Genomic DNA, 13,048 nt, shown 5'->3' with positions numbered 1-13,048 from the left:
CCAACAATGATTGATATATGGCCAGCGGATAAAAGTGGGCCTGGTCCATGATATGCGCGCTGCGCGGTTCCTCCATTTCAATTTCATCACCATACCTACCTCAACTTTAATAAAAGGACATTTCGCATCATTTCCAAGCATCGATTTTATCAGTGCGGTTTTTCACCCTTGTTTCCCCCTACGTCAGAGTCACGAGGAACGAATGCCATACTCGGTTTATCCTCGCTTGAATTGAGCATTGTGAACATCTTAAGCGCTGCAAGCTCTCCATTTGCAACATGTCGACACCGATACCAAAAGATGGCCAACCACCCGCAAAACCTCGTCTAAAGATTAACGTCAGCCGGTCTTCCTCTTTCGTCGCTGATGCGAATGCGACACCTTCAGTCTCGGCCCCGGCTGGCCCAGCTGCTCCGACTCCAACTCCGACGGAAGGTAGCCGCAAAGTGAAGCTCAAGATCGGAAAATCGCAGCCCTCAACGCCTGCGGAACAACCACCAGTGAAGACGAAAGCTGGCCGACAACCTAAGCCCACACAGAAACTCGTTGAGAGCAAGAAGCGCGCACACGATGAACTGGATGATGAGCTAGGCTCGGCGCATCCAACAACAAAAATAAAACTTAAGCCAACGAAATCAGGGCTCACTCCAACGGTCGTGGTGAAGCCAAAGGGACGCGCACCAGTACATCCGCCAGGAGATGGTTATGACTCAGAGGCGAGTGATCGGGAGAAGGATCCATCGATAGAGGAACAATTTGTCCTGAGGATGCTACCAGGAGAGCACTGTGACTATGTGCGCTGGTGCATGGAGAATGGCAAGATGGGCATTCCTCGGAGCCAGGGAGGAGCAGACATTCAACTCAAATTCTTTGAAGAGGATTCTCGAAGGGCGGTCGTGTCAGTCAAAGGTCAACCGTTTGCCGCTGTTATGGTGGACCTGCCTACAGTTACAGAAGCGATGAAGACATGGGATCGCAAATCATTTCTCAAGTCTGCAGACATCTGCCAAATGCTTCTGGTTTACCAGAAAGTTTCCACCGAAGCTGAAGCAAGACAAACACCTCTACCAAGCATGATCGACCAACACTTCAAATGGCCACACGGCCTAACACCGCCCATGCACGATTGTGTGAACCGGCGATTCGCCAAGACCATTAGTCGAAAGGAGATTGAGGATAAGGAAGCAGAAGTCGAACGCCTGCTCGCCGAGGATGCTAAAGCCGGCTCTACGCGCTGGGAATGGGTCGACGAGAGCAAAGACGACGACGAGGAAGGCGGAGATGAGGATGCCGAAGGCGATATGGATGATGACGATGATGGTATGGACTACTTCCAGAGCCAAGATGTATTCGGAGATGGCGACGATGACCTTGCAGCCGATCTGGAGGCCGCTTTCGGGGAAATGGGCGATGAAACTCCCGCTACCGGTATGGATGCTCCAACGCCAATGACGACTACACAGGCCAATACCCCCGCGCCACTCCAAGATAGCATTGAGTCGGATGAGTCCGAGGAAGTTTCGGATGATGATGACGACGACGACGATGAGGACCTGGACGAGGATGCTCGAGCCCAGCGCGACGAGGAAAAGGGTGTCAAGTCTTTCATCAACGACCTGAAGAACCAGCTTGCCAGCAAGCAAGAAGAACTGGCCCGTAATACAAACAAGCTCCTCCGGACTCGTATTGAGCAGACCATCAAGCAGCTCAGGGCAGAGATTGAACTCAAGAACTCGTCTATCGGTATCGAGACAGATGACTGATGAGGGAGTAGAAATCGGTGCACGGTGTATATCAGTTGCTGGGAAGGCAGCTGAGTGTATGGTAGGTAGACGGCGTTAAGGTGTAGCCCAAGATCTGGGCAAGCGATGATTTGATTCTGGATTTGGACCCCAAAATACCACATTTACTATTGCTCAACCAACTGCTAGTAAAGCTTTCATACCTCACAAGTTGTCTCCGTTGCGTGCTTGCTCGCTGATGTGAAACATTATACTTATACACCAGGATAAAGATAGAGCCCAAACACGTTTGAACACCATCTTTGTAACACATTTTCATTGAGTAAAAGAGGAAAGATTGGTTCTCATTCGCTATCCAGAATCAACGCCAACCAACACCGTCCTATGTTTGTGACATCAAGTACGTCTTACAGTTGTCCTCATGCCCCTTGGGACCTATTTCCACACAAGAGAAATCATTCAATGAAAGAGAGAAATTTTGCCTTTACCTCACCAGTCGATCCCTGCCCAACCATAGGTTCCATCAACGTTATGCCAGCCCCCATTTTCCATGCTATCCTCCCATCCCATCATCACGGCCAGTAGGCGGCACCCTGAAGCACTCACGGTGCAAACAATCTTATCGCATGACTCCGAGAGAACGGCTAGATCCATCATATACGCTCGACCGACGAGACTACGGAGTCGGAGCGTTTCTTCAGAAGGCGGTGCCATATGTCTGGCTTCTTCATTCACGCCATCGACATTCACTCCTGCTGGTGCTTCAGCCGCATTATTCTTGCTTTCAACACCAAGATTCCAGAAAAGGGGAGCAAAGAAACCGCCCTCCCAACCAAACGTATTCTCAACAAAGTTATTTAGCGAATGATGATTGCCACTTGCGCGGGCAATCGCACCTTTTGAAGCTAAACGAATTCGATCTTGGGAAAGAATGGTATGAGAAAACTCAGGCTCCTCATGAACTGTGGGGTCGTCCGAAGCCAGGAGAGTGATATGTCGGCGTTGTGTGTTATCTTCCGTTCCTGTCATGTTGTAGTATTCGTCCACATAGCGGATGACTTGTTTAAGGTAGACATCAGCCGGGATGTAGGTATCGCGATATTGAAATTCGAGTGGATGCTGGTCACCATGACGAACGTGAAGCCCAATGATAGGTATATGCGTCATGAGACTGCCCTCAGTGTTGGCTTTTGCTTGAATTGCAGTCACACGCTCATCGACATAAGCCTGATCCTCATCACTCAAGATAAATAGATCCTCATATCCAATACGAGCCAGTTCGAAGAGATCCCGCAATCCATCCTCGGTTCCTGCAACTCGATGGTTTTGGGCCAGCAACGCCGGGAATACCTCCTTAGCTGTCGCGGAGGAAACGACCAAGTGGCGAGCTTGGAAAGGACAAGGAACCATGTGGTGTCGAGGAGGAGGACGACAGTCAGGGACAGGAGGAGCTTCGAAAATCTCGGTCCAGGGTCCGTAGGCCCAACGTTTATCCACAACGAAGAACTCACGGTCGAGTTGCTTTGCTAGTCCGTAAAAGGTCCACAGCATCATGAGTGTGTTCCCAAGGCCAGCATCTGAGGATTCCAAAACAAAAGTCATGGTGCTTTCGCACACCGGCTTATGCTTCAAGTGCTTCTTATCCACCCCAACAAATTTGCCCTTATTTTTGGCACGAATGCCTTTGTAGGGTGCTAGAAGGCCTGATCTCTCAGCATCATACACGTCGATATAGTATTCATCTCTAGCATCATAGTTGATGATGGCCTTTTCGGTGATTGGGGCCTTGTGATGAATATCTCTTGCCCGGGACGAAACCTCCCGACACTGGCTGCCCATCTCTGCATATTGGTCCATAGTCAAGGGGAAGTCCCCGTTTGGTGGTATAAAGACGGTCCACTTCGAGCGACCCTTGTTGTCGTTGATAAGAATGGGCGTGGGGAAGTCTGGAAAGGCATCTTGGCCGACCATCTCAAACTCCTCTTGTCCAAAATAAGGCCAGACTGCCGCTGGGATGGCATCTGGATTCTGAAAAGCCAATGCCACAAGGTATGTGATTGAGAGCAAGATACCGAGAAGGAAAAGTCGTCGAAAGACTCGGCTCGGTCGAGCGACCAAGATCTGGCTCGAGGTCCTCTTTGGAGGTCGAGGTACCAGAGCTGGAAGTGCTGGGGAAGCAGGCGGTGAAAAGAATAGGTGGTTGAAATTGAAACGGGACGAAGTTGATGAAATAGGCCCACGATCTTGGGCGTTGTAAGAGCTAGCTCGGCGCAAGTTCAGTGCTGGCGGCACGACCAGCATCTTTGATTGAGTTGGACCAGACATCATGGAATTGTATGAAAATGAACGTAATGCAGGAGAATCAAGCAATATGAAAATAGAGTTGCCAGTCGAGAACGCAAAACTGTTACTCTGGAACTGCGAATGTAACGACGAAGGATCCGGTGGACGACAAACCAGGTCGAACAGAGCGGATTGGGTTGAAAGGAAGGCCTATGACAGTTTGCTTTGCTTTGCCTGTTTGTGTAGCACAAGAAAAAAAACCACCCGTATTTCTTTAATGGTAATCGCAAGTGCTCTCAAACGGGACGTTTTCGATCCCTATAAACAAACGGACGTCTCAGTGGAAGTTCTTCATCTGGCTTTGGTAGACCTATAGGGAAGCCAGCCGTTGAAGTCGTCCTTCCAGTTACACGCACAAGGCAGTGATATATATCCGAAGATAAGTAGTAGAATCGAAACCTGAATGGGCGAGCGGCCAAATGTTCAGAATAAGACAAAAATAGAATGCAAGGTAAGGAATGTGTAACGAATCGAATAAGAGCTCAAGTTGCGATAGACATCAAGCCATCGACCTGCACTGCAAAGAACAAGAGAAGAAGAAAGATCCCCGTGGGGCACAAAGAAAGGGAAACAAGAGTTCTAGATTTCAGACGTTGAGGATATGAAATCCTTCGGATCATGGACTTGAAAAGAAGACGAAGACCGGATGGGGCTCGGCCCACGACAGGGAGTACCCTGGATGGGAAGCAACTCCGAAGCAACACCTGCTGCGGGATACTTTGAGCACGGATAAAACATCAGATTAGGGAGGCATAAGGTAGGCAATGTACAAAAGCATGGCTACCTTACCTAAGGTACCTTACCTTATGCTAAGTACTATGTACATGTTTCAACAGAAGGGAGCTTTACACTTTCCTTGAAGTCAAAATGTAAGCAGAAGGATAAGGTGTGGTATGGTTTGGTAAATGTTCCTTCAAATCTTACCACCTCCATACTCATCAAACTGTATAGCATCCCGTTCCTCAGACCGTTGAAAGAGGAAGCATCGCAAGCTAAGCTTAGTCCGACAGTCGTGTCACACTGCGTGGGGTTCTTCAAAGACAGCGAACGAAGGAACGCCAGGGTTTGACGATGATTTGCCTCAGACTGATTACGCAGGCAGGGGAACAATATGCTGTGCACAAAAGTGCTTTCCGCCATGTCATCATAAAATCAACAGGAAACATATCGTGTTCCGGTTGCCGACGATCATCACATGGGCCGACAGATCTTGCGCCGTTTAAGCTGGGAGCTGTTACAGATGCTTGGGAGACAGCCAACTATGTGGCGGCGCTTCACGCAAGCATTGAGGGGATGAAATGGCGATGGGCTTGCTGGCGGCCCATCAATCGCCAGACAAAAGCTGTCAACGGGATGTGGTGGTTAACAGCCGAAGCGGTTATGCTACTCTTCCTACGCGACACTTGAGCTCAAAGCAGCTTTAGCCTTTTCATTCGCGGATTCTTCGGTCCTTGACAAACATTGTCACCAGCTAAGCAGCTCTTACGAGGTCCGAGAGCCTCCCACCCTAGTCCGCGCTTCTGCAAGGTACAGCCCCTTGCCCGTCTTGACAGGGGTAGAGGAGGCAAAGCAAAAAATGCCGGGGCTTCTCGGGTTTTCGCTAATTTCAGACCTGTTTCAGATTAAGGAGCTTTCAAACGGCCAAAGCCAATAAGAAAGAGTTATTCTCAGACCCATTCAACTTCCTGCTGGTGATAATCTAAAGGGCCACACCAAAGACAAGAACTAATCGAATATCTTGGGCTTCATGTTTCAATCATACAACAAGAAACAAAGAAGCTCCCCGATGTTTCGAAGACACATCCTTCATGGGGCTGAGTAAACCGATCATGACAAATTGGGAACGGAAGTTGATAGAAACGATATGCCGTGCAAGCTACCGGAAGCTTCCTTCTCCTCATGTTTTATGTTTGTATGAGAAACAATCTCGGGTCCCAGCACGAGGATTGTGTGAGGTTGTCTGACTCGATAGTCATGCCACCACTATGAAGCCTTGGGCAATAAAAGATTTAATGCGATGTGCCTTATCAGGTTGCTTTGTTGTTCTAGTGACCTCATGGCTCTGGAAGCCGGTGTTTCAATGCATCTTTAAAGCATATCACAACTAAGTTGGTATCTTGGAGGGCTCTGATCACACACAAACCTTACACATTAACTTACATGTCACATACATCTCTCATCGTTATTGAAGCCCGAATCTCAGAATTCCTTCATTCTTATCTCTCTGTCTCATGTTTTCTCGTTCCCCATCATTAACTCACTGCAGCAGCCAAGTGCTGCATCCTGATGTTGCTGTCAAATCTCCCACTCTCAACTCATCATGGTATAAGTACATAACTAAGCTCTCTTCCCCAAAGAATAAAGTAAAACGAAGGTAACAATGTCCTGTCAAAAAGGTTGTCGCCCGCTTCCTGGCACAAAGAAAATTGTTCGCAAAACACAAACGGGCTCTAAGGTTCGCTGTTTCTCACCAAGTCCCTGAAACAAACATAAAATGCGGCCGCTTGCATGAGCCAAGGGCGGAATGTCTTCTTGATCCTTCCGTTTCCCTTTTCTCTCGCCCAGCGATAAAAGAAAGTATAATCGGGTATAACGCAAATAAACCCCCTTTTCCCGCAAGAAACAATGCCAATTTCCTTAAACGCCTGTATGCTCAATAAGTCTCCGACCCAGTTTACTCCAGAAAGGGGGCGATATAATGAATTCCTCGACTTTGTATCATCTTCTATGCCTCTGCCGACAAATCTTTCCGCTCCTCAGGGGGATTTGGTGTGGGAGTTCGTCGTAAAGGCTCAAAGTTGGGTTCTGCTAAGGAGTCCATCTTCTGTCCACCCGCCAGGCGTACGCTACCTCGCTTACCACGTACCACCTGGCCTCTCTCAACCCGATCTTGCAGCATCTCGTCCAAAAGATTATTCATCTCGTCAACACCTCGGGTTCGCTTCTTTTCTACCTCCACTGGCTTCGCGCCGCTAGCTACGTCGAGGTGCGCCTCTTGTTGAGGAGGCGGAGAACGAGGCTCAACAGTTGCTTCGGCTGTGTCGCGTGACCGTGCTGCACTTCTCAAAGCGGCCAACATTCTGTCCTTATCGTCGAGTCTTGCTCGAAGATCTGCTATCTCGGAGTCTTTTTCCCTCAAGGCAGCAGATACGCTGTGATCTTCTCCGACCATAATAGCTTTGTTTGGGGCCGCAAAACCCACGGATGCCCGACTAGAGCTCGCGCGACGTGCTTGAAGAAGACGCTTTTCTAATGTCGCAATATATCGATTCTTGTCTGCAAGATCGGCTTGTAGGGCACGATTCTGAGCCGTCAAGGATGCTGTACCGTCACCAAATTCGCCTGCACTATCATCTTCAACATCTGCAACTTCATCTCCGATCTTCTGTCCACCACTAGAGCGACGGCCAATGGTCGAAGATGCCGATGTCATAGATGATGTGCGTTCCATCAGTGGTTTGCCACCCACAGAAGTAGCAACTGACGAGCGAATTGATGCTGGCAAAGATATCTGCGAGAACTGAGAAAACCGGGCATATTGACCGAGAGAGCTTATTGACCCATTCGAATTGACACCGATGGACTTTGAGCTGAGAATGAGGCGGTTCAGATGGTCGATTCGTTCCTTCAGGGCTGTCCGGGCGAGTTGCATCTCAAGAATTTGCTCCTCATGTCGCTCTGCAGCCTCAGCTTCTCTGGCCTTTTCTTCCTCTTCGTTGTGTATCTTTTCTTCCTCCACCACTTCCCCCTTGTTCTTTTTTGCCTGCGACTCAAGTTGCTGGCGCAATTCCGAGATTTCCATGCGATAACGCTCAAGCAGAACTCGAGCTCCGCCTTCGCCACCAGCTCCAAGGGCTTCCTCGGCCTTCTTTGCATGGCTGACGATATTATTCTTGGCTCTCGAGGCAAATTTGAGGGTATTGATCGTTTCCAGGGTGTGATTGTTGGCCAAGGCCGCGCTATTCCCGGCTCCGATCTGAATCGTGCAAAGAATACTCACTAGAGAATTCCCAGATAAAGCTCCCTGCAGCAGCCGAGTGAGTTTGCTATCGCGATATGGAAGATGCTTCCCTTCCTTATCTGTACCCTTTGCTTCTTTCTCCTTCCACTCTGAAAGCTTTGAAATAACTGTGCCCAGGGTGAGCAGACTCTTGTTAATATGAGCACCTTCTTGTCTACGCTCTTTAGATTCAGCAGCCTTCTCGGAGCCAGCAAGGTCGATTAAGCTGAGTGTTGACACTCGCACGCCACCAGGCAAAAGGCCAGACCGCTTACCGTCGCCCGCAACTGAAACACCTGGTATTCTCTCCCGAGACTCCACGACGATTTGAACGACTGCGTGGCTTCGTGAACTCCGAGCGTTGAACTGGGTGCTAGCGGTTCTTCGAGCTTGGTCACCTCGTGCAATGACTCGCAGCAGCTGTGTAGGGCTCTGAACGATCTCCTCCTTCAGCGGGGTAGCATACACACCGCGCTTGCTGTCTTCACGGAGCTTAATCTCTTCTTGCTGTGCACCCCCTCCAACGCCATTCGCAATGGGCATACTTAATAAATCATGGATTTTTTCATTGTAAATCTCCAGGTAGCTGACTCGCAGCAAAAATTCCCGGGATGGCGTTTCTCGGATGTATGAAAAGATATCGGTGATAGCAAGGGGAATCACGCCTGGTGATGAAGCGGTTCCTTGCATAGAAAATGTCTTTCCGGTACCGGTCATACCGTACGCAAAGACAGTACCATGGTAACCCTCCATAACCCGTCGGACTAGCCGTTTTGCAATATGGTCGTATACTCTAGAGTTATTGTCATGTGTCGTGAAAACATTGTCTAAAATGTCAGTCTAGGCAGGACTTCATTTGCTTGAGTGCATACCGTAGTAATGGTCACCACCATCCTTCCCTCTGAATGAGATGAGCGACTTGCGCCCATCGACCATCCACTCACCCTCAGGGCTCCCGTTGTTTCCGTTAGCGTCTGGCCGAACCCTGACACTTACAACGACATTCCCCTTGCCATCATGTTTGGATGCTCGCTTGTCAGTTGAGGCATCGGATTTCTGGCCCGATCCTTCCGCGGGGTCATCATATGTCGTAGCTGATGTCGAGTATGAATCTTGTGCTGAAGAACTACGGCTTTGAGGTGGTGACGCAACACTGATCAAGCCGTCTGACATGCGTACACTCGTAATTGACTTTCCTTCCCCGCTACCATTAAGGAAGCTTGGTGTGCTCGAATTAATCGTGCTGTACATGGATTCCTTCGCGGCTTTTGAGGGCTTCCTTGTCGATCGGGGTTTGTCTACGGCCCTTGGACTAGGCGGAACGCCGCTGCTTGAACGTGTGTCTCCTCTGGGTGGTTGTGGGAAAGAGTTGATGCTGACACTCTTGCGGAGAGTCTTTCCGGGACCATTAACACCTGAGCCAGTCCTTGGCTGTGGGAGTGCGGCTGACGGTGCTGGGCCTGGGGGGGCCAGGCTCATTGTCGATGGCGTTCGAAGACCGGATCTGGGGGTGCCTGGGGCTGATCTGATCGAGGCTGTAGGCGAAGGGATATTTCCTGTACTCTTGCGCGTCTTGCTCACTGGTAGGGCCGGCAGTGCCATATTGGGAGGCCCAACTGAAGGCCGAGACGGGCGTGGCAACGTTGTCGTCATTGTAACTTGAAATCGAATGTGCAAAAAAAAAAAAAAGCAATACAAGGATTCGAATGCGCGCAGGCTCGAAATCGGAGGCCTGGTGCAGTGGCTTTTTAGGCGTCCTGAAAGGCCGGTCGGTCCATTAACAAAGTAAACTGGAAGTCAAGGTCGGACGGCTTCGCTCGATTAATGTCACCCTCGAAGGTTTGAGCGTCGAATGTAATATCAGAAGAATGTCGCAAAACGTGTGGATTCTAATCCTTCGTAAGGATGGTCTAGTTTGGTTGATCAAGGGAGTAATAGATCGGTGGAACGCGGGAAGCTGCGCGGAATCGGATGTATGTCTCTCAAAAGTGGTATCGACTTGGCTGTGTATTGTCAGTGACCTGAGAAGGGACGACGCAATAGTGCATAATAGTGTAGAGATTCTAGCTCTAGCCAGCACAATGAAAGAAAGGGATCGATATTGGAAAGAAGCAATTTTCAAAGTAGAATAAAACCGCCAGCAACGAACTCGGCCGTTGAGTTCTTTGAGGGGAGGGTTGAAATGGAAAGGGGGGTGGCATATGAGTGAGTGTTCCAGGTGCTGTCTTCGAAGTAGCAACGCAACAGGAGAGGAAGTGAACCCTTACCCTTGATAAAAAGCAAACCACAGAGAACAAGGACAAGCAAGGCTAACGTTAGTGTACCTCGACTAGCGCGGCGGGTAGCCTTGGTTGAGCACGGTGACGATGCCAGCTTCTGACCTCTTGGGTTGCAACAATCGAGACCGGAAAAAGACACAGACCAAGACCGGGACAAAGCGGGCAGTCGACTGCGAACTGGAGATCGTGGACCGAGTCTTGATTCAAGAGCTAGCAGACAGTATTGGCGCAGAAGCGAGTGATAAATGGAGTCTGGCGTCGATGTTCGCAGCTGAGAAGAACAAGGGCAAAAGGAGGATCGGTTTCAGTGATATCGTGTATGCATGACACAGACACATATACAGCTGAGATTACCGCGTGAGGTGCCGTCTTTGCCTTGCCCAGACCAGTGTTGATGTGGGGAGAAAAGAATGGAAAGAAGCCGTCGAGGTCAGTCGAGTTTGGGGTGGAGGTAAATGGCTAGACAACTGGGATGGAGGTTCTAATGCAGTCCCACCACAAGCGCGGCACAAGCACAAGAAAGTGAGGGTATGAGTGGCGTGACGTATAGAATAGAGACAAGGGAGAGTCTTGGGAAAAGGTTATCAGACAAGAGCAATAAGAAAAGAGACATATAACTCCCACAGAATGGAAATGAAGAGAGTGAAAGAGAGCCCGATCCAGAAAATGATGAACGCGGTAGAAAGGTGGATTGATGAGAAGCCTACCTCAATGTGCCTGGGCTGAAAACGGCCCGCTTAAGCACCTGAAGCACTTGGGATCTTAGAGGACTGGTGCACTAAGTTGAGGACCGATGCGTTCCAACTGAAGCGCCGACAGCACTAGCATGGGGGTGTTCAGTAAACCTTAGAGCCTATGGATCTATGGCCAGCAATGTTTGTTTGAATACTCTGTAATCAGTAAATGTTTATCGCGGATGAGATCCCAGACATGGTGTCTTCCGAGGCCTCTGAATGCATCAAGATTGGATGTGAGCATGCATCCTGTTACCGCAAGGGCTTCGAGGATACCGCTGCAATACTAGAACAAGGACTGTAATTACGATATGCAAGCCCAGGTCACGTCGTCGAGTAACATTGCATGCTAAAAACTCGATTGGCCCGGGGTGCACGGTCTAAAAAGTCCCCCAGTCAAGATAATGAGCTCAACTTTATGGGACGAGCCAACCAGAGTGTCTTGCCTGGACGCTTGAGGATATCTTCCCCGGCTGGTCTTGTAACCTACGACCATTGTGGTTAGACTGGAAGACAGAAAAGAAAATATCATTGTACCATCCAGCAGGCTGACTATCATAATGCTGCTGTGAAGACTGTAAAAATCCAGGGAACACGGTTCAGTCTCAGAACTGATATCCCTGGCTCCCCTCTTCCCGTCAAAAGAAGGTCCATCCAATTGTTATACATGGACTCGAATCTGAACCTTTTCCCTCACATAAGATACTTCTACTAATGCAATAGCATGCGCCAAGTAAGATACTAAAGGACGGCCCGGAAGTTGCCCTTATTAACAAAAGAACAACCCACAAGTTCGTCGGGTAACTGCGTCGTCGATCGCGCCGACAGTCATGTACCGACCGAGCTGTAGCCTGAAGGGAGCTTCTGAAATCACCCACTTCCCCCTCCATTGGGTCCTTGCGAGGAAGCTACGGCACCTGTGATTTAGCTCCCGGCACCCGAGCAACCTCAAACAGCTAACGCAGGTACTACCGCTTGTGCCTGGTTAGAATAGCAAAACTTGGCCCAGAAATGGAGGTTTGTTTCGAACATCATCATACTCTATGTTAGTAGGTAGTGGAGCTAGGTACTAGGTACCGAGTTTATAGCCTAATGAACGCAGCAATTGCACCTAGCTTGGCATCTTGCCCAAGGGTGTTTGGCTCACGAGCACTGATGTTGATCAGTAAACTTTCATGTTTCATATCCAGCTCCTTGCTCTTGAGCTGAAAATTCTCCATCACTTAGAATTCCAAGCCTTTTCCTTGGTGTTGTCTTAACACGGCGCACAGCAATGCTCCCTCCTTTGCATATATATGCATATGTATCCGTAACTATATGGATATCTAAGTACTAATCTAAGGTACTGCGTACATAGTAGATTGCCCAAGCGTCGTTGTCTCAACTTCTCAATGAGCGTCGACTCCTTGCAGCTCGACTTGCTCCCCTGCCAACCTTCAAGGGCATCATTGACCTGCTCCCAACCCAGCGCGGCAGCTTAGCCTCAAGTTGGTCATAACAGCCGGTCGCCCCTTTCCGTGTAAGGATTGGACCCTTTGCAATATTTTTTGCTCCTTGTTGGCGGAGCGCTATTACCAGCTGCCTCGAAATTCGATCGTATCAACGACAATGACACCTACCAAGAAAGGCATCCTCGGATGTGGCAGATCCCACATCAGACGGTGATGAGTGTCGTCTTTCTCGACTCGTCTCCTGTAGTGTTTTATTATTACTCATGCAAAGCATGCATTGGGGAGATCCGTTCAGTCTTGGATTGTCCACGAGGAGATCCAATGATCCTCACGTACAGCGGAGTACAGTACATACTGTAGTACTGTACAGAGTACCTGCATACGCCTCCCACAGCGGGACCCTTCATTCAAGATTTGCAAATTCCATGGAGCGGAGTGTCTCAATAATGAGACCCTTGCCGAGAATGCCCCCACTGCCCAGCTTATAACCTATCCTATA

General features: G+C 49.3%; 4 protein-coding genes across 6 annotated transcripts; 2 read left to right on the top strand and 2 right to left on the bottom strand.

The window, feature by feature from the left end:
• Positions 1-78: 78 nt before the first annotated feature.
• FOIG_00887 (transcription initiation factor TFIID subunit 7) lies at positions 79-2,076 on the top strand. Its single transcript, XM_031197369.1, has one exon. It carries the CDS (start codon positions 279-281, stop codon positions 1,761-1,763), a length of 1,485 nt encoding a protein of 494 aa, XP_031073136.1. The 5' UTR covers positions 79-278; the 3' UTR covers positions 1,764-2,076.
• FOIG_00886 (uncharacterized protein) lies at positions 1,966-4,700 on the bottom strand. Its single transcript, XM_031197368.1, has one exon. It carries the CDS (start codon positions 4,068-4,070, stop codon positions 2,232-2,234), a length of 1,839 nt encoding a protein of 612 aa, XP_031073135.1. The 5' UTR covers positions 4,071-4,700; the 3' UTR covers positions 1,966-2,231.
• A 1,453-nt stretch (positions 4,701-6,153) lies between these two features.
• FOIG_00885 (centromeric protein E) lies at positions 6,154-11,053 on the bottom strand. 3 transcript variants are annotated; one of them, XM_031197366.1, is made up of 3 exons: positions 10,353-11,053; positions 8,958-10,088; positions 6,154-8,912 (listed from the first exon to the last, which is right to left on the bottom strand). In XM_031197366.1, the coding sequence occupies exons 2-3, from the start codon at positions 9,736-9,738 to the stop codon at positions 6,811-6,813; spliced, it is 2,883 nt and encodes a 960-aa protein (XP_031073133.1). In that variant the 5' UTR covers positions 9,739-10,088; positions 10,353-11,053; the 3' UTR covers positions 6,154-6,810. The 3 variants fall into 3 exon arrangements, with proteins under 3 accessions (XP_031073133.1, XP_031073134.1, XP_031073132.1); XM_031197365.1 differs by having other exon boundaries at positions 6,156-8,912; positions 8,958-10,306; positions 10,353-10,878; XM_031197367.1 differs by lacking the exon at positions 10,353-11,053 and having other exon boundaries at positions 8,958-10,341.
• Positions 10,452-11,902, top strand: FOIG_00884 (uncharacterized protein; the record flags this gene model as incomplete). Its single annotated transcript, XM_031197364.1, has 3 exons — positions 10,452-10,681; positions 10,754-10,892; positions 11,822-11,902. The coding sequence occupies 3 exons, from the start codon at positions 10,452-10,454 to the stop codon at positions 11,900-11,902; spliced, it is 450 nt and encodes a 149-aa protein (XP_031073131.1).
• Positions 11,903-13,048: the final 1,146 nt, after the last annotated feature.

Source organism: Fusarium odoratissimum (genome assembly GCF_000260195.1).
Source record: "Fusarium odoratissimum NRRL 54006 unplaced genomic scaffold supercont1.1, whole genome shotgun sequence".
Lineage (NCBI taxonomy): Eukaryota > Fungi > Ascomycota > Sordariomycetes > Hypocreales > Nectriaceae > Fusarium > Fusarium odoratissimum.
Note: the sequence above shows the minus strand (reverse complement) of the source record. Positions and strands in the feature narration are given on the sequence as shown.

Coding starts and splice junctions, on each gene's coding strand:
- FOIG_00885 (XM_031197366.1), bottom strand. CDS start 9,738: ATGACGACAACGTTGCCACGCCCGTCTCGGCCTTCAGTTGGGCCTCCC. Junction 8,913..8,957: donor TGGTGGTGACCATTACTACG/GTATGCACTCAA, acceptor CTGACATTTTAG/ACAATGTTTTCACGACACAT.
- FOIG_00887 (XM_031197369.1), top strand. CDS start 279: ATGTCGACACCGATACCAAAAGATGGCCAACCACCCGCAAAACCTCGT.
- FOIG_00886 (XM_031197368.1), bottom strand. CDS start 4,070: ATGATGTCTGGTCCAACTCAATCAAAGATGCTGGTCGTGCCGCCAGCA.